General features: G+C 39.4%; 2 protein-coding genes across 4 annotated transcripts; one reads left to right on the top strand and one right to left on the bottom strand.

The window, feature by feature from the left end:
* The first annotated feature begins 52 nt into the window (after positions 1–52).
* On the top strand, positions 53–4,863 carry gtf2a1l (general transcription factor IIA, 1-like). Of its 3 annotated transcripts, none has more exons than XR_015124332.1 (9): positions 53–188; positions 618–719; positions 880–1,000; positions 1,199–1,248; positions 2,277–2,370; positions 2,466–2,959; positions 3,702–3,943; positions 4,148–4,237; positions 4,338–4,396. XR_015124332.1 is itself a non-coding variant. In XM_086258130.1 (9 exons), exons 1-9 carry the CDS (start codon positions 165–167, stop codon positions 4,443–4,445), a joined length of 1,317 nt encoding a protein of 438 aa, XP_086114256.1. In that variant the 5' UTR covers positions 53–164; the 3' UTR covers positions 4,446–4,863. The 3 variants fall into 3 exon arrangements, 2 of the variants coding, with proteins under 2 accessions (XP_086114256.1, XP_086114257.1); XM_086258130.1 differs by having other exon boundaries at positions 3,702–3,935; positions 4,338–4,863; XM_086258131.1 differs by having other exon boundaries at positions 152–188; positions 825–1,000; positions 3,702–3,935; positions 4,338–4,863.
* Positions 4,864–5,024: 161 nt separating this feature from the next.
* LOC147316369 (lutropin-choriogonadotropic hormone receptor-like) lies at positions 5,025–19,095 on the bottom strand. The gene is made up of 11 exons (XM_086259817.1): positions 18,851–19,095; positions 18,450–18,521; positions 15,499–15,573; positions 15,175–15,249; positions 11,993–12,067; positions 11,631–11,708; positions 11,373–11,441; positions 10,963–11,037; positions 9,101–9,289; positions 8,883–8,936; positions 5,025–7,343 (listed from the first exon to the last, which is right to left on the bottom strand). Exons 1-11 carry the CDS (start codon positions 19,018–19,020, stop codon positions 6,194–6,196), a joined length of 2,082 nt encoding a protein of 693 aa, XP_086115943.1. The 5' UTR covers positions 19,021–19,095; the 3' UTR covers positions 5,025–6,193.
* Positions 19,096–19,891: the final 796 nt, after the last annotated feature.

Raw genomic sequence — 19,891 nt, 5'->3', positions numbered from 1 at the left:
AACCTCACGTGCTAACGCACCTGTCTGCGCGCCTGATGCTGATTGCGGTCACCTGCGCGTGTATGCCTCGTGTAAAACAATGCGACTTAATCACAGTTAATTGTCTATTATGTTTCCAAATGGGTAGAAGTCTAGTGTGAAAGTTCCCCAGTCATTCTCCAAGGATGCTGACCGACACAGGCCCAGTGGTAAGAAACGGAAACGTTTTAGTTAATCGGGTCGAACTGATCGCGAACTGTGAGTTAGATTAATGCGCTCAACAAACAAAAGGCAGTTAAGATCAGCTAGGTTTTTGTTCAATAAGAAGCCTGCTCATAATATTGTTTTACTATTTTATTTTATTTTTACTTGACTATATCTGCAGGGATGCTCAGTAAGATGTGCAATAGTGCGTTTGTTATGGCAAATGGCAGATTTATCTCGCCTGTTTATGTCACCCGGATTGAAGAGTGGCGTTGATATCCTTAGAAAACCACCTCGGGTCTATATTTTCCAGCACTGAGGCACAGAAAACAATCGTTTTTGACTTGTTATGGATGTTTTCATAACAACTAGTTTCTGTGAAGGATTTTTAGCCACCGACACCTTCTGACTTGCTCTTTCGTAAACAACTTCAGGCCAAGCTCTACTTGTCCATAATCGATGACGTGATTGACAGCGTGAGAGAGCTCTTCTTGGATGAAGGAGTTGAAGACCGCGTCCTGGATGATTTAAGACATGTGAGTTTAAATAACCCTACACTACTACTGCTATTTTTCCTAAAAGCATAAATATAATGCACTCTTGACTCAAGTTGTCAGTGACAGCAAAGTTAATCCATCTAGTGAGGGAGTGTGCACCATACCTGGAAGACATACTGCTGTGTCTTCTGCTGTTCAGCTCTGGGAGTCAAAAGTGATGCAGTCAAAAGCAATGGAAGGCTTAAGGAAAAACGCCAACCCATCCAACTTTGTGCTCCAGCTTCCTGCCAGCTACACTCAGAGTGATCAAGAGCTCACGGGTAAGCTTAAATTGCTCACCAACAAAAGAAGCACCTTAACTCTTCTTGTAATTAATACAGCTGCAAGCTTTGTGCCTTGAATATTACGGGGGATCTTAAATGAAGACAAAGGTCAATAAATTTAATTTGAATGGCTTTTTGTACTAATATGTACACAATAGCCAAAATTACTCACTTTTTTGGTAATATTTCTTTCAGCCTCAGTTGTCATCCCTGGAAATCAAAATATCCGCAGCTTCCCGGTCAAGGCAAGTGTGATTGAGATTTACATCACCTCCATAACGTGTAATAATTACTTGCATGAGGGATGCACATGACTTGAAAGGCACTCAGAAAGGCAGTCCTCCAAGGTCTTATCTTGCACCATGAAAGAAGGCAATCATACTGGCACCAATATTTAGTTTGTTCTTCTGCTGCCTATCTCCACCTTTTATAACATGATTCTGCAGACACACCCTAAAATTTTTTTAGTTTGACAGCCTCTGAATATAGTTTTCTCATTTGGATGACATGTTTGGTGTTTCATAGTAAAGTTCTATTAATGTAATGTATCTAAATTGTAATGATTGAATTGTTATTTTTCTTAAGCTGAATTCTTTGATTTTTATGTCTAAATTTGAAAACCAAAAAAACCCTTCTCATTAGTTATCACAGTTCCTCTTTTCGAGTATTGAAATGATTTCCACTTCACTGACAAATTCTCAGAAAAGTCCAAGGAACTCGGTAAAGATCTAAAAAAGAGAACTGTAGATTTACACAAGATGGGGAAAGTCTGAAGGTCTCCTGGAGCTGTTTCTCAACAACCTCAGATTCCAAGATCATCAGTTCAAACAACTGTACGCAAATACAAGTTACCTGGATGCATCACTACTTTTCCAAGGCCTGAAAGAAGACCCAAACTGTCACAGTCAGATAGGAAGAACTCCATGTGAGCTGTCAAGCGTGGTGGTGGTATCATGCTCTGGGACTGTTTTGCTGGACCCTGTGTGTGTGACCCTGCTGTTCAATCATCTAACCTGGAAAAAAAACAGTTCATAGAAATCACTGAAAGCCCTGAATTACTATATTTATGCCCATGATGAGTGTTGGTAAACTTTTGACCACAACTGCAGGTGGTTTTATAATGAGGCAAACCTCAGTATTCGTTAGTTACTTCAAGAGATAAGACTCGCAGTGTATAATTATTAAGTCTATATTTTTGGAGGTGATTGTACAAAAGCTGCTATTTAATATACTTAGTCTTGTATTTTCCTCACAACATAATGTTTTATTTCAGAACAATTCAGAGACACTTGCTACCTTTTCCCTCCCTGCTGGATTGGCTTACCCCGTGCAGATACCAGCAGGAGTCACTCTACAAACAGCCTCTGGTATGGAATGACTTTACAGCTTAAATCAGTTTTTATTTCCAGCCTGGCCAGGCTTCTCAAAATAACATTTCACTCTTTTGTATCACCTCACTAAGGTCAACTTTACAAGGTCAATGTTCCTGTTGTGGTTACGCAGGCCCCAGTGGGTCAGCAGCCTGCAACCCAAGCCATGCAGAAAGTCACTGAATGGAGGGAGGCTTCTGCCCCCCAGCCCACTGCAATCCCACCAAATCCTATTGCTCCCCACGAGGTAGAAACATCCTCTGTTCCAGCTCAGTCTGTCACACAGCCAAAGACCCTTTTACCCTCCAGTAAGGAGGGCAGCCTTCCCCTGCAGTCTACAGAGCCAGATTTCCCACAGGAAGAAAATGAGCCAAATCCACAACCCAACCTCAGCACGACCGCCTCACCTTGCACTCAGTTATTAGACTACCAGATCAGAAGAGAGGAGGCTCTGGCACAGATGGCTCAGAGCAGAGACATTGATGACATCCTGAAAGAAGTTATTGAGGAGGAGAGAGAAAAAGCAGAATGGGCAAGGAAGCTAGCTCCTGTGGAGTCTGACAGCCAGTCTGAAGCGACTCTTGGGGTAATTTGGAAAGAATTCTCAGTCTAATATAGCAAATATCACTTTAAGGCATAGAAAAGATCAGGTCATTGAAGTGTGGATGTGTATTGTCTAAAGAGTAGTTCTACATTTTGGGAAATGCACTCATCACTCTGTATGCTGGATAAGGCATATAGGCTTGACTACAGCTGCAGCTTTATGCTGTTTTTATGTAACATTTAATGGGCTGGCACAAAGTACTGCCACATGAAATCAAAAAGGGGGGAATGTGTACAAAATATCAGACTCTTAGGAGCACTTTAAGTGATTTAATAAAGTGGTGAAAAGTTTAAGATATAGCTATTTGTAAGCTGGAGAGGGCTGTAACAGTTGTAGTATTTAGGATGCTTGACCCACAAGAGAGACTCAAAAAATGTTTTTCTGGTAGATCAATATTTTGAACTTTTAAAAGACAGATTTTGGAGTGCCATTTTCCTTAATTTGAAATAATGGTTTACCTTGTATTTTAACATCTGGATTCAGGTAGCATCAAGTTTATCAGCCTCTCCCCAAAGCTTCTAAATCATCAACGTAGTCTGCATTCGTATCTTAAATTCATTAGCGGTACAACACAGATTGCTGTGCTGTCAATTTGAGACATTTTATGTTTCTGATATTAAATTACTGAAGCAATAGTCATTTTATTAGGACAGTTGCTCCCTTTTATAAGCTTGATTTCTCCGAATTCACAACTGTGATGTTTCTTCTTGCAATTCATTCTCAGTTGGATCTGGGCTACAGCCAGTTCTCAGACATCGTTCAGCTCGATGGGCCTGCAGGCAACTCTGACCTCGAGGAGGAAGAGGAGGTTCCCCTGGAAGAGAATGACTTTCTGGGTATAATCAATGCAGAGGCCATGAAGGCCCTGCAGGAAGGAAATGAAAGCAGTGATGGCAACAGCATCTCCTCCAGCAGCGACGGTGAAGGTGCAGATGAACTCGCTAACATAGAGGAGGAGGTGAGAGAGTGAGTTTGAAATGCATTTTCATGAGTCATGGCTTATTTCTTTCCATTAAAAGAAAACTTTCTTTGGAGAGCTCCAGTAGATTCGTGCATTTCTCCCTAAAATTACATTTTTCAGTTATATTTTTGCAGGTGGTTTTCCGAAGAGCATATCTTGATTGCATAACTTGACTATTTGTTTCCTCCATTCCGCACTCTGTTGATTAGGACCCTCTGAATTCAGGTGACGATGTGATTGAGCAAGACATCCCTGACCTTTTTGACACTGACAATGTCATTGTTTGCCAGTATGACAAAGTAAGAACTGCTGTCTTTTTATTAGCCATTATTTTCACCTCATCAAAGCCCACTGCTGAATTTTAACTGAATATTGTACTCACTGCTTTTGCATTTGCAGATTCACCGCAGTAAGAACCGTTGGAAGTTTCACCTGAAGGACGGAGTGATGTGCTACGGCGGCAGGGACTACGTGTTTTCGAAAGCAGTTGGGGAAGCAGAGTGGTAATGAACCTTAGTCCCCCTGAACAGATCAGGGAAAGAGAAACTATCATTTAAAAATGAATTTAAAATTCTTAGTTGTAGTAATGTGGCTCACAGAGCAGTTTGTGACTACTGTGCCAGATAATCATCAGAGCAATGCTACAAGTCACTTATATCATCCAGTTGCATAAAGCATTCCTTATAAATACTGTTTACTGAGTCAAACAGCATGGATTTATGTTGTATTGCACTTTGTGAAAATATTCTTTACAAGCAGAGTAAACCTTTTATTTGACCTCCAATGATTGTTTGAGGATAACAAACGTGCTGTTTGATTTTCAAACATTGTCATGTCTCTTTAATTATGCTCCAAATATACTGACCTGTACTGTGGTGCTGCGTTTAATGAGCCCTCTTCTTTCTGTGAAAACCACTTCAAAGCCTGTGACACATTTATTATTATTATTATTATTATTATTATTATTATTATTATTATTATTATTATTTTATTTTATTATTATTTTTTTTTTCAGACTCAGAGAAAAGATTGCTCATAGGCATATATTACAAAGCCCATACTCTTACAATCTAACATGAAGTGGTTAAAATTCACAGTAGTGGTTAAAAAAAGACAAGTCCAGTATTTATTTATTTTCTTTCCTTTTTAAATCATGTAAAATATCAGAAAGAAATACAAAGTGGAAAAAATATACAGGAAAGTTTGCAATGATTATAACAAAAACACATTTGTGTACCATTGATTGATTCAGTCATAAAAGCCAGATTAAGAAACATTCAAGTTTTCTTAAAACATGAACAGAAAAGGTGATCTGACATTTAATATTCTTGACTAGTAGGCCTAACAGTTGTTGCTAAATCAAGAAAAAATGAAAAAGATTTTAGAAAAGCACACATGATTTAAACAATTGTAAAATAATTTTACGTATTAACCTCCTAGGACCTGGCGTCCACATATGTGGACATCACATTTTGGGTTATTTAGACCAAATTACTGAATTTTGCTCTACAGGGGCCTGATATCCACTTACGAGGACATTATACTGCTACTGTTCTATCGAAGTTTTAAACGAATATCCTCATATTTGGCTCTTTTCTTAAAAACAAAAATAAGGTTAAAAGAAAAATCTGGTAATTCTTTTGTTTTTACATTCATCGGGTCCCAATATGCCCAAATATCAAAGAGAAATTAAAAATGTATGCAGTGGAAGAGTTCGGGTCTTAGGAGGTTAAATATAAGTACCATTTATTTGGTCTTGGCTCTAGGTTCAACTGAGTTGCTCCTGCATGTGTGCAGTCTTTTAACTTTCCAATCCAAATCTGTCCTGAGTACAACAAACCAAAAGGTGGCACCAAAACTCATCTCTGACAAAATCAGTCTTCATTTAATTACTTTCTAATAACTTGAAACCTCAGTCTTATAGAAAGCAAACAATAAATATTTTTCATTTTTAATATAATTAAATATAGAGTAGCTTTAATAAAAATAAATTAGCTTATTTTGCCATCCGTGCTCCATCTGTCTTCTTTAATGTACCATAATACATTTGCAGAAATGAAGGATGCGGCACCTGTTACGTTTGTCTGATGCAGTTTTTAGTTTGCAAACTAAACACGATCAAATTTGATCTGACGCTTGCCATGCACACAACTGACAATCTTTTCATGAGATCTACATTATGAAGAAATGCTACATTTTTAGTAAGGCGGCAGATGTTGCCTTTCAGTGCATTACGCAGTTGTGTATGTGGTTGGTCATGTGGTTCCCTTATTTAGAAAGCAGCCCTTCATCTTGATGTGATAGGCATAAAAGCCGAGTGAGTGAGGTTCTCTTTTGGACATTTTCTGGGTACAAGTCAGGTGTGAACCCAGAGTCTGTGACCTGTAGAAGTCAGCGTGGGAATTGCAGCAGCCACAGCGACTCAGCAGCAGACGCACGTCTTTCCTGAAAGCTTGTGTGAAGATGGTGTACAAGAAAGGATTGCAGAGGGAGTTGATAGGATAGAAGAGAATGAGCAGGATTTTCGAGTGAGACACAGTTATGAGGGGCATATGCAGGGCTGCAGAGATGGCGAAGAAAGAGATCGGTGCCATGCAGAGAAAGTCAGTGAAAATGAGCACAGCCATGCGCTTGGCAATCTTGGTGTCTCCACGCCGGGTGGAGTGCTCTGGGTTGTGAACACTGAGATATATGCATATGTAACAGTAACAAACCACCAGGAAAGCAACAACATTGAGAATGAGCACAGCCACCACATAAACCTGAGCGCCGAGTGTGTTGATATCCATGGGCAGACAGATGCTCACTTTGCTGTAACTACTGACCCCCACAAGAGGGAGCAGGGCAACCAGCAGAGAGAAAGCCCAGCCTCCTACCATTATGGCTGTGACATGATGCATGCGCAGCCTCTTGTTGACATGCATGGCATTGGTAATGGTATGCCATCGTTCAAGACTAATCACAGTCAACGTGTATACCGATAGCTCGCTGGCAAACACAGTCAGAAACCCTGCTATGCCACATCCAGGACCGGTCTGCCAGTCTGTGGCGTGATTGTAGTACTCATGACGGGAATGGTAGTCCATGAAGGCAATTAGGATGAGATAAAGCCCCATGCACAGGTCGGCGAAGGCCAGATTACACATGAGAAATCTGGAGACTGTGAGCTTATGGTGGCCAATTAGCAGGATGACCAAAACAGCCAGGTTACCGGCCACAGCGAAAACCGTAATGATCCAGGTGAGACAGCGCAGGAAGGAAAAGCCCAGTAGGTCCTCGCAAGGATTAAAAGCATCTGGCTTTGGGGAGCATTTGACAAAAGGGTTGCTAAGACAGTCAAATTCCAGGTCTTGATACTGAAAGTTGATGCCATTGATAAGACTCGTGTCATCAGCAGTCGGATCTCTGAAGAATACACGTTAAAATTAGCATCAAAATCCTAGAATAACAGACAGTAGAGACAGTACGCGTGGTACAGTTGGGATCAGAAGTTTACATACACTCATCGTGGGTGTGAATATCATGGTGATTCCAGAGTGGAATGATTGAACAGCATACATCTTTAATGACAGGTTTGAATCTATTTAGGATTTCCTCTAATCCACCCAGAGTGTATATACATACACCCGAAATAATAGCTGTCTGTCTTTTAAGCATAGTCCACATATTTTCAATAGGGCTGTGGTCAGGGCTTTGGGAATGCCATTTCAGAAATGTATCGTTAGCCTGTTTTATCGATTCAAAAACCTGTTTTGATGTGTGTTTGGGATTGTTGTCCTGTTGGGATACCCAATTCTGTCCATGTTTCAACCATCTAGCTGTTGATTTGAAGGGATGCTGAATGGCTCCAGAGTGTGATGCTACCATCACCATGTTTGACAGTTACTGCGGTGTTCTTAGGTTTGAAACCTTCACCTTTAGTACTCAAACATACGTCTTGTCATTGTGGACAGATAGTCCCATCTGATTACAAACCTGTCTAGAAGGCATTTGGCTACAAATTTCAGCCAACCTTGAAAGTGCTGATTTTGTCTTGTTCGACACACTTTGTGTTTGTGGTGATGTGAAACTTGCTTGATTGTGGAGAGTGACACTGGTTTTCCAGTGTTTTTTCCACTGTTTCCGGAGGTTCAAGTTCATGGTCGGCCTGAGCCTTGTTGGTTTCTGAGTTGTTTCTGAACATCCTTTCATTTGAGGGTGACATTTTGGATTTTCTTCCAGACTTTGGCAAAACAGTGATCCATCTGAATAACTTGTTCTCAGTATTGGTCAATCTATAGAGTGCTGTCAAATTATTTTTATGCTGGCAAAGAAAAATGACCAGTTGGAGTCGATCATGATTACTAACAATAAGTTAATTAGCCTCGTCAGGTTAAAAGACATTGTTTTACAATCGGCAACACTTGTTTAAAGATTTGTGTGTGTGTGTGTGTGTGTGTGTGTGTGTACTTTTGACCCTTTTTTATTTATTTTGGATTTTCTCAAATGCTCAAACTTGTGCACCAAATTATTATTTTTTTTAAGTCATTAAATATGTATGCTGTAGAATCATTTAACCTTGGAAAAGGAACGGTTGAAAGAAATAAAAAGTCCAAAACAACCATCATATTCGATTCTAAGAACAAAAAAAACCCAAAATTTTGTTGTACAATGACAAAGGGCTATTTTTCTATTTTATTCTATGCTGTATTCACCCATGAGTGCCTGTAAACCTCTGACCACCAACTGTATAATTGGGACATTTCTGGGAGAACAGAAGCAAGCTGTTGCTGTTGTTCTTCTTCCCAGACTTGGACTGTTTTTTAAAAAAATAAAGCACACTGGCTTAATTGGGCTCCTGGCATATTAAGGGAGCATCTTCACATACAAAATGTGTAGCAACCAGTAAGATCAAGGTTTAAGACACAAAATGGAGACTTTCTAAGTGACTAGGGAAAAACTTACATTTCTGTATTCATCAGATCACAAAACTTGGTCAAGTTCTTTAAGGCACTTTCCCTAAAGAAGAGAAAGGAATAAAATGGTTAAACCCCTCAAAATATCAACAAGCTCAAGTGCAAATGATCCACCTACTGATGATCTGTATTCACTGGACAGAGCTTTCGACTGTTTATGCAGATGTGAATGGATTTGTTGAATCTCTGGGAGCATCTGTCGGTTACCTTTGTTTCCGCCGCCATGTGTGGAAGGCGCAGCAGTGGCTCGGGTACGTGAGCTCCGCTTCCAGCAGTTCAGCTAGACTTTCCAGTGGAGGGAGGCTCTTTAGAGCATAGGCATGGCTGGCTTTCAGAAATTTAACCTGCCTCAATCCATTAGGGGGGAGAGACCTCAGAGCCGTGGAGGAAACATCCCTGAAAGGCAAACACGGAGAGAATGCAGACATACATTTCAACGATGATTAGTAAAACAACTATGATTAAAATTCATTGAACTACTTGCAGGCACTAGAAAAGCTTTCGTCTGTCTCGTTGTCTTTCATGGGTCATTTAAACTCTGCCGAGGGCTACAAAGCAACTCGATCCAAGAGAAGCCGTTTGTTGATGTAGACAGTGGAAGACATGCTTTCTGGCAAATTCACCGAATCATCCACAGGTGTTCACAGAGTTCTGGAGACTGTGGCAACAAAGCCCTAATTCATTTTCATATTTATCAGCCAACGAGTAAATCATGCTGCCTCTGAAGAGATGCGCTTTCACGAGAAAGCAACTTTATGAGAATAGAGGTTGCAATTACTGTCTGAATACATTTTTATCTTTAGCAAAAAGACATTCAGGATCTCCTTCCCGTCATTCATTTGACTGCATTACCTTTACCCAAATATTTATTACATCTATAGAACCCGAAAGATCCAAAAATTACTCAAAAGAAAGTTCTTTTTTTTTTTAAACATCAACCACAGAGTTGGTTGCAATCAGAGACCTTGCAAGCTGCATGCACCGCAGATTGAGCTATTTGCTTGCTAATCAGTATTCAGCAGTCCTGCCTGCCTTGTTAGTTGTTTACACAGACAGACTGTCACTACCCTAATGTTTATACAATAAAATAAGCACTGTTATGAATATCAATCTCGCTTTGTGACCTAGCTGAAATATAATCACTTTAACTCTCTTTAATTCTGTTGATTGAACACAGCATTGAAAAGTAAATACACTAACTCAAGTGCAATTTTTGAGGTTTTTATGCAATTTCAGTATTTTTCACAGGGAGAGGGGACTTCTTTGCACATGATTGCTGTACATCCAGTTGCAACTTGCAGCTTAAACTGCAAAACAGTGTATAAAATACATCAATTCAGCCATGTAATGATGAATAGCAACATTAAACATAAATGGATTGCATGCTAAATTGCTACTTCTCTGCTTAATCATGTCTTAAAAAAAAAGAAAAAAATGACTGAAAATAAAGTAAAAGTGGTGATATTAATATTGTGATTTATTTTTAAAGATGTCATAGCACTATGTCACTCGAACAGAGCGCTTCTCCCTGACTGCTAGAATGGGAGGCAGAGCCTTCAGCTTTCAGGGCCCTCTTCTGTGAAACCATCTCCCAGTTTGGATTTGGGAGACAGACGCCCCCTCTGCTTTCAAGATTAGGCTTAAAGTTTTCATATAGAAAGGACTGGATCAAGTGACCCTGTCTTTTGTCTTCCTCGGCTTACCCCAAACATCTGAAACAGTTGACTGCCCCTCCCTGAGCCTGGTTCTGCTGAAGCTTTCTTCCTGTTAACAAGGAGTTTTTCCTTCCCACTGTCACCAAGTGCTTGCTAATAGGGGGTTGTCTGATTCTTGGAGTTTTCTTTCTATTAAAGTACAGTAGGGTCTTTACCCAACCATATAAAGCGACTATTGTTGTGATTGGGCACCATATAAATAAAGCTGAATTGATATATTAAAACAAGACATCAAAACAATGCACTGAAAGACACTTTCAGGCTGAGATGAGCTGCAGTCTATGGAGATAATTTTGTGTGGAACTGTCACTACCAATCCACTTGTGGGGAGTTTCATGAACTCAAATTACTTACAGAACAGTTGGACCTGTGGCTCCTTCAAAGGCATCTTCTTGAATGTTACGGAGATACCAGTTGTCTCTCAAAACTCTACAAAAGACAAAGAAACAGTATAATGCACACAACACTGAGCGAAACACAACTTTTTGTTTGCTCAGCTTCACACTGACAGTGATGAGCATTGGGTTTATAAAAAGGGTGCCTGCGCATATCTCATCAACAACAACATTCAGCATTACTGGGACAAAGAAAACAAAGGAATGTAATCTTTGTTTAGTCTTACATTGTGTTTGTTCACTGGTACATTCAGTTTTCATGATTGGGGGGAAAGGAAAGGCCTCAATCTAAACGTTGCACTCCCCAACAGCGTACTGTCAAGCTCAGGTGTTTTTGTTTGTTTAAATACTGATGATCAAAATGCTTACAGCGTGTTGAGCTTTGTCCCATTGAATGCGTGCGATTTTATTTCCTTGAAGCCATTTCTAACCAGGTTCCTGTCAAGGACACAACGTTTGAATTTATTTAGCTGTCAGAAGCACCAATCACCAAGGTCAGATAAATGAACATGAAATTTCAGAGACTTATAAATATGCATCAAGAAACATTCCTAGAGAATAGTAACAAATAGTTCCTTTTAGCTTTGATGTGGGGGGAAAAAAAAGGACTTTAGTTCCCTTACTCACATGTCAACATACTCCTCTGTGATACCCTGGAAGGAATTGGCAGGAATGATGTCAATCTCCATGTTGTCTGCCATGTCTCTGCACACAGAGAAGATAACGCTCACTCAGGCTGTTGGGTTTAATTATCAGTTAGAAAAAAAATATGTATATTCGTAGAAGAAGAAGAAAAAAGAGAGCAGTATGATGAAGTGTGACAGAGTTGAAGGATTTGTTACAGGGTTGGTGGCATCGCGATATCGACGGAATAAAAGTAAAACAGAACAAACAGAGCTAATGACGTGAAGCACCTGCGGTTTTGCAGCATGCAGAAAGACGCTAATCCAGTTTGGAAACACACTATTTCTTTAGACAGGATTACTTACAGGATAATATTTGGCGACAGGGAAGAGATGGTTGTGAAGTCTGGGAAGTGTGCAATGCCCGTGTTAGAGATGCTCCTGTGATGGCAAACAGCAGAGACAGATGATCGTGAGCAGATAAGAGGAAATCTTCAAAGCAAAAAAAAAAAAAAAAAGACAGGGTGGGAGGGAGGAAGAGTTGCAACATTTCAGAAGACTCTTCTAGAAAACATCACTTTCTGTCCATGACCTTTGACAAGTTTCCTTGCATTTAATTTGCGGCAGTGAATGCCAAATAAATGAAAAATATCTCCACAGTGACCTTATATTGGATAGAATAGTAATAGCAAAGCATAATAGAGGTCATGAGAGCTTCAAGATTAAAAAAACACAAGTATAATGGTGGTTTGTAGGTAACAAGAAAGTGTCACAATCATAAAAAACCCAAAATTACAAAGTAGGGATGTATGAACAATATAGACAAATGCTCTAATATCAGTGCAGCTGTATTATGTTCAGACTTACAAAGAGAAGTATTTGCAACTTTTTCAATTTCATAAAATTGAAGAAGTTGAAGTGAAAGACTCAAAACTGAATTTTGCAAATCTATTATTTTCTTCCCTAGTCAATAGTGGATTTTAGTGTCTTGTTCACCTCTTAGCCATAATTCTGTTTCTCACTGACAGCAGCAACATTTTCTACCCTCCCAACCTCCCCTAGCTTATAGCCTCAATAAATTGAAATTTACAAACAAAGCTTGTGTAGTTTCCCACTATACTGCTAGAAAAGCTTTATATTCTATATCCTGTGCTGCCTTGTGAATAACAATATTTTCCTGTCACAGTAAATAGTCTGATCTGGATACAAATTCAGTCCTGTGTTTATCAACCTGCCAGTACTTACACAGGACTTGCAGTTGCCTGTTCGGACAGTAATATTTGGATTATGTCTCAGAAGCCTGGTCACCCACCATGACAAACAAAACAATCATTTGACTGCTGCTTGGAAGTCATCGGGACTGAACAAAGATCAAACTTTTCTTCCTGCCTTCCTTGAAACACAACTTTTTAAATTGGTCTACAGTAGAATTATTTTCAGCGTTAACGCAACATATTGTTTTTTTTGTGCAACCTATTTTAGTTTGTTCTGTGATCCTGTAGGAGTGAATGTGAATGTGCTTCTGTAGGAGTCTGCAGTCGGTCAAGTGGATTATTTTTTTTCTTATTTGTTGTGCAAATGTTGATTCTGCTTCGGTTGAGCCTTCAACCTGTGTGTAGGTGTTTACCTACATGTATGCAAGGCTGCGCTTATACACAATGCAAACAAGCCGGATGCTTAGCAGGCACAATGTTTACCATGTACAGAATCTTAGCAAAGCTGGTTTGGAGGCTAACATGTGCTAATTAGGATGCAACGAAGGTGCAGATCAGTCAATAGGGAACATTATTAGATATTTTCTCATGGATTTAGGCATTATGATTTTGCTAATTGCAACAGGAACAACATAGTATCATCGTGAGGCAAACATGAGTGTGTTAATCTAACCAGCAGCTGTTCAGCCCCTCCCCAAATCAAAACAAAAAAAAAGGCCTGGCCATTAAGTCATTGGATTCAACATTCAATAGTCTCAACTTTCTATAAAGTTTATATTAAAGTACCCAGAAAATGTACAGTGCCATGCAAAGTCTTGAGCCACCCGTTTTCTTTCTAGGTGCAGTGAATTGTAGAGGCATGTGCAAACATACAAATACAGAATGTAAGGAAAAAACAGAGTTTGCACAGTTCTAATGAGCTTGAAAGTCAGTATCGGGTATGACCACCTTTATTCTTCAACCCTGAACTGTCTTCTTGTAATTTCTTTAAGTAGTCTTCAAAAAGGACATTCAAAACTCTCCTTTGGATGCTGTCTTTTGTTCTGTTTTCTGTCAAGGTGATCCCAAACTACTTCAGTCATGTTGGTGTCCGGGCTCTGGGGAGGCCAAATCTTGACTGATGCTGTTCCACTGTGTATTTCTCTGTTCAGGTATGCTTTTACTGCATTGGCAGTGTGCTTGGGATTATCGTCATGCTCAAAAATCAAACTGTTGCCAATCAAATGCTTTCCAGATCGTACTTTTCTGTGTTTATAAGTCCATCAATTTTGGCAAGCCCAGAATCATGGCAGAGCCTCCACCATGTTTTACAGATGGCTGTAGACACTCGCTGTTGTATCTCTCTCCAGACCTCTTATGTACATACTGACAACAATCTGAACCAGAAATTTCAAATTTGAATGCATCACTCCATTAGACCTGTTGCAAATGACTTTCATTCCAGTTCTTGCATAATTTGGCACATCTCAACCTTTTCTCCTTCTTTATGAATGACTCAACAGCCACTCCTTCACTAATACCATTTCTGATGAGGCTTGAGAGAATAGTAGATGGATCAGATGCATTTCTCTGATCCTCTGTCTGGGCTTTGCTGAATTTTTTCATATTTTGTAAGGACATGACTTTCAAATACCATTCATTGGCTATAGATATATTTTTAGGCCTGCCACTTTGGGAATCACTTTGTTGGTTAAAAAATATTTTGAATGATTGTAGAACTATTGCTCAAGACTACTTTAAAAAATACAAGACAGTCTGGCTCCTTGGAAGCATAATATAAAGAAAAGGGTTGGCATGAGACTTTTTCACAGTACTGTAGAGTCATATGAAATTGTTAGGTATGGGATCTGTGGTGTTGTTGGTTTCATAGTCAGTCATCTGTGAATTCACATTAATTTGATTTATACTGTTGATAACTGCACTCTTCCTTAATCTTAACAGTCCTCACACCTGAACTAGCACCCATGTCACTTCTATTTAAGGCTTGGTAACATTTGTGTATCACTTTCAACATGAAATAAGTAAGAGCTACACATCATTATTCTGCTGCCTCTTTGTGAGTTGCTCTGCTCACTAAATCACAATTGTTTTTATCAATAACATTTATGTAACATTATAGTATCTCATTGGCTCTCTTCCTATTTTGCAGCATTAAGCCATTTGCTAATTGTGCATTTATGGTATTACACAGTGAGGGAGCATCACTTGCTGCAACACAAACAGGCACAGACTTTAACAGGTAAACTCAGCAATGATATGAATCCCATGTCTGGTTCATATTTAACCACCTGCTAAGTTTATATGAAATGTGCACATAAAAATCAAGCGACTTACAAATATTCCAGCTTGGGCAGGTCAGTGAAGGCGCCTTTTTCAATAAATCTCAGGCTGTTGATATTCTGCACTGAGCTACAGGAAACATATCAGTAATCACAATTTTCTTGTCAGTGGCTGTCAACAAACAAGCATGGAAAAAAAAAACCCCTCATTCATACGTCAGCTGCTCAAAAAGTCAAGGATTAAACACGTCGCTTTATAATGACAGACTAATCCCGTGAAACCTAAAGGAAATGCAAATCATTTACCAGCTGCTCAAATGAGTAATTGCTTTCATCGTGTTTGAATGGGACATGTGGTGGAGTGTAAAGTGTGACTTACATTTGTGCCAGGCTGTAGAGGGAGAGGAAGGCGTGTGTCTGTATATGTGTGATGCAGTCGCTCTGGGAGATCTCACTGTAGCGCACACACAAGAAAGGCTCTACATCCATCGACATATTAACAATATTTTTAGTTATGCAAAGTGACACAAGTGCTTGTTGCGTTAGAAATGGGACAGAGATGATTGATGGCAAAACAGAGGTACCACCAAGAGCTTCAGAAATACATCAGTGATGCATCTAGGCCAGGAAGACTAAGTGAAGATCTTTAAAAAGCAGGACAAAACAAAAGCGTTCCGAGACAAACAAAGTCAACAAGTCTTCCCGATTTGTCCTTGAACACTTTGTTTTCTGATGGCTGACTTCTTTTTACGAGACGCTCTCCATCTTCCTTTTGCAATCATCGTTTTACTCTGCGGCCCTACTGTAATCAGCCTGCGCTTTTCTTAAAATAACGTCGCTCGGCTTCCATTTCTAGTCGAGAAACAATTAAAGGACTCCATCTGTACCGCATATTATTTGTTTTCTTTTATCCCCTCTCCTGATTGCATTATGTATAGTGTTGTAATTACTGCTTACAGCTCTGGAAAAAAGGCCTCTGCGCATGATCATCTACATGAAGTGGTGCTGTGATTTCAAGGATGCGTCATCGGTGACAAAGGACGAGCAGGTCCTCGTGTCATTCCACCTTGACACGGGTTTTGACAGCTTTTACGACTAACTTCGTTCAGTCTCAAATTTATTTTATCACTGAAGACTACAGTATTTTGCGATGGAGGTTAAACTGAACATGAACCTATCACATGCGAGTACTTTATGTATCTGAGACTGATAAGGCTTGTCCCTGAGCAGCAGAGCAAAGTCAAACGCCCTCAACACCAGCCGGCTCATCCACTGAGCGCTCTCATTAGCAGCTAAAAATGTTTTTTACTTACTCATCAGACTGTTGTGAAATAAATAATAAAGCTCAGTCTGTGAACAACTCGGGATAATGCTACGGTTTTAAGACTGAGTGTCTAGCTGTAAATATGATCAAGTTGAGCCCCGACTGATGGGAAATAAATTCCCACATCAGAACCTCTATTCTTCTATACCCACCTATATGCACAGCTTTAGGAAAAAGCAAGTTAAACCCAGTTAAATGATTTTTAATAAACATTTGAGTATCTTTGACAGATCGTACCAGTAAAGGTGGTATATATGAGCTTTTTCAGTCAGCAAACAAATATTCTTCTGGAGAAAAGGTAAGTATACCCGTTAGAACCTGCTGTTCTTTTTTAGAATAAAAAACTTCTTTGGTTAGTTGTGTACTGTTTTGTTTTGTTGTTGGCAAATTTCATTACCCCCCCCTTATATTTCTGGGCACCCTGTGCTATCACCTGTGGATGAACTCCCTCTGGTGTGAGTGGGTATGATTTGTGGTAAGAGATTTTGGTTGTTTTTTCTAGAGCTGGATTATTTAGCGTTGTAGGTGCAACTTTTTATGGTTGAATTTATACAGATCTGGATCTACTGTGCATGAGGAAACTGCTCGTGTCGTAGGTATAGTTGACGTTTTACCACTTTATTTTACACTGTTTTTATTACATGTTGCATTATTTTTTTTCAAATTGATAACTTTTTTCTGTTTTAAAGCTGTTATCGACTGTCTCCAGCTCTCCTTCTTTTTAAATTTAGTTGTAGTTTTGTTTTTGTAAGTCCCCCCCAGGTGTGCAGGCTTTTAGATGTAAACGATTTCTTCTTTAATTGTTTTTTGTGTTTGTTTGTGCCACTTCAGTGCATGGCACACAGGTGAAGTGATTGCAGTGTTTCTGAAATAGGGTGTGACTATACTTGTAGTGCCATTTGTTTGCACTTTTGGTCAGGTAGGTTTCAAGTTACAGCTGGGATATTAGTAGAATATTTGATTTGTTCTGTCTGGGAAGTTTACATGATTTATTGCTGAAATAAATGTTGCTTGGAAATTTATTTCCTTTGGGTATTTTTATTTTACATTTTACCAGCGCCAGAACATGTCTACATTTACGCTGGCCAAGCAGCTATCTTTGATTTGTCTCTACAGATCATGTTAAAAAACTCTCGTCTTTGTGTATACAAACTGTACTTTTTGCTCTTATGTTGTTTTTATACATCAAAGGGTTTTTCCTCCCATTCAGATTCAATTTTTACAGCATAATAGTAGATGGATGCACTTTGACATGAACAAGAGATGCATGGTTCTTTTGCACTAAACTGGGATCTGTTTTGTACTACTCTAAAGCATCTACCTTTGATGAAAACAGGACATTAGGATAATACGCATGGGACCACATGACATGAGCATGTGGTGAATGAACCCTTTAGTTTAGAGGTTGCTGAAAAGACTGATTTCTTCCCTCAAAAGTTTTCACTCTCAATAAACATGAGGCAATGATTTTGAGTAAATTGTAACTGAAACATATAAAATCAAAGGTTTATTTATTCAAATATTTAATCTCTAAGGAAAATGTGCTTGGTGTAAACTTTCATTTGATCATACTCCAATAAATGTTATAAATAAATGATACATTACACATTACATGGGAAAATTGAATGTAATTACTTGTGCTGATTTTTTAAATGAGTTTGGTACATGTAGTAAACTCAACAACAACAGATCAAAGTGAAGCAGTTATATTAGGAAATAACAAAAAGATGTTAATTTTTTCCAAATTAGCCTCCATTAACCCGGTAAACATGACAACATCTGTTGATTACCTGATAAAGAAATGATCAAAGGATTAAACACATCATAATTATTCTATCTTTATTTCCAAGCAAAAAGCATTTGAGTAATTTTGAAGTAAAACAAAAAAGAAAAAAGCGATGGATGTAATTGTCCTGTAGAACTAATACTGCTCTAGTCCTTCACTAAGTAAAGTACATAAATTTGCCCACCTATAATACCTCTGTATGAGAGGGAAAAAAACTTACATTATTGTAATGTTGATCAACTCCTTGAAGGCATGAGAGGGAACTCTTTTCAAGGGCAGATGAGTGAGCCTTCTGCAAAAGTCATTGGCAGTTAAATCCACATTTTATATGGCTAAGTATAAAAGAAAATGAGAAAACACAAAACTGTCTCTTTAGGTTATCCTTCAAAATTACACCCATTATAAACAAGTCCTTGGAGAAATATTACAGTAACAGTAAAGAGAATATATTCAAGTAAGTGAGAGGTCAGAGCCAATAAGTCTCAAAAAAAGAGGAAAAAAGTTAATAAAGTAGTATAATGGCACTGGTGGGGTCACATGAAACGCCACAGACCCTCTGCAGGTGGATTACAGTGATTTTAGACTCGCGTGGACGCTAGAGCATAAAGTTGGGTTACTTACAGTCGAAGCACGGATGTTGGTCCTGTGCGGGAGGCCAGCTGAGTCTCTTTGCTGCACTGAAACGAGTCGGCGGTGCACCGGCAGATGGCCGGACAGGTATAAGCGCAGCAGGAGCGCGCATTCAGGACACAGGACAGCGCGAACAGGAGCCAGACCGCCCGGAGAGCCATGTGTGACACCGGGCTACTCACAACGGGATTTAAGCAATATGTATAAACTCTGCTGAATTTTCTCACAGCTGAAGCTCAAACACCGCGCTGCACACTTTCATGCTGGTACAAAGGGAAGAAAGGCTAAATAATGTGCGCTTTTAGCGAGCTTCAGGATCCACTGCTCACTTCAGGTGCGCTTTTAATTGCGACTTACTGTCCGCGTGGAAGAGCCAACAAAGTGAAGCACAGGAGAAACTGTGTTTAACAGCCCCAGCCACAGGGATGTGACGTTTAGTGGGTGGGGGATCGTAAAAGCTCTGACAAATGTTAGCATTAAAAGTGATGCGGTGAAGTCACGCTGCCACTCATGTCGAACTAATCCGTTTATAACAGCGCGGGGACGATGACGTTTGGGTTTTCTGTTGTGAGCCAGGCTAATGTAAAGGTTTCTTTATCTCAGTCTTCCTTTTAAAAATTAAAAAAAATTGTGTTCACTCAAAATATTATTAAAAGATTTCTCTCTCTTTTTCACTCAGTCACACAGGCACACACACCCACTGGACCCCTGCAACATTAGAAATCTGCATTTATACAATAACAGGAGCAGTCCTCTAAAGGTGAAGACCGTACAATTATACAGAGAAACCCCCACAATCAAACGACCCCCTTTGAGCGAGCATTTGGCGACAGTGGGAAGGAAAAACTAATAGAATTTTGAATGATGAATGTGGAAATGGAGCATGCAGCATGTTCTACGCTGTCCTCTTTAAACACAAAGACTCAGTTCTTGCAGTTTTTCCTCAGTATGATACCACAGACGATTATAAATCAAATTAATCCATATGTGATCAGAGTGCAGACTTCATAAAACTGACTGACACGCAATTTC

This window comes from Aulonocara sp. 'chitande type north' Nkhata Bay, linkage group LG13 (genome assembly GCF_057382095.1).
Source record: "Aulonocara sp. 'chitande type north' Nkhata Bay isolate Kocher_YH1m ecotype deep benthic linkage group LG13, A_spYH_male_GT1.1, whole genome shotgun sequence".
Classification (NCBI taxonomy): Eukaryota; Metazoa; Chordata; class Actinopteri; order Cichliformes; family Cichlidae; genus Aulonocara; species Aulonocara sp. 'chitande type north' Nkhata Bay.
This window is presented reverse-complemented; position numbering and strand designations above follow the sequence as displayed.

Bases quoted from the DNA above. Each gene is read 5' to 3' on its own strand.
- gtf2a1l (XM_086258130.1), top strand. From the start codon at position 165: ATGCTGACCGACACAGGCCCAGTG. The intron at 1,001-1,198 runs GTAAGCTTAAAT...TATTTCTTTCAG, and splicing joins GAGTGATCAAGAGCTCACGG to CCTCAGTTGTCATCCCTGGA. The intron at 3,936-4,147 runs GTGAGAGAGTGA...TCTGTTGATTAG, and splicing joins TCGCTAACATAGAGGAGGAG to GACCCTCTGAATTCAGGTGA.
- LOC147316369 (XM_086259817.1), bottom strand. From the start codon at position 19,020: ATGGCTCTCCGGGCGGTCTGGCTCCTGTTCGCGCTGTCCTGTGTCCTG. The intron at 15,574-18,449 runs GTAAGTTTTTTT...TGTGCGCTACAG, and splicing joins TTGATCAACATTACAATAAT to TGAGATCTCCCAGAGCGACT. The intron at 11,709-11,992 runs GTAAGTAATCCT...CTCTGTGTGCAG, and splicing joins CTGTCGCCAAATATTATCCT to AGACATGGCAGACAACATGG.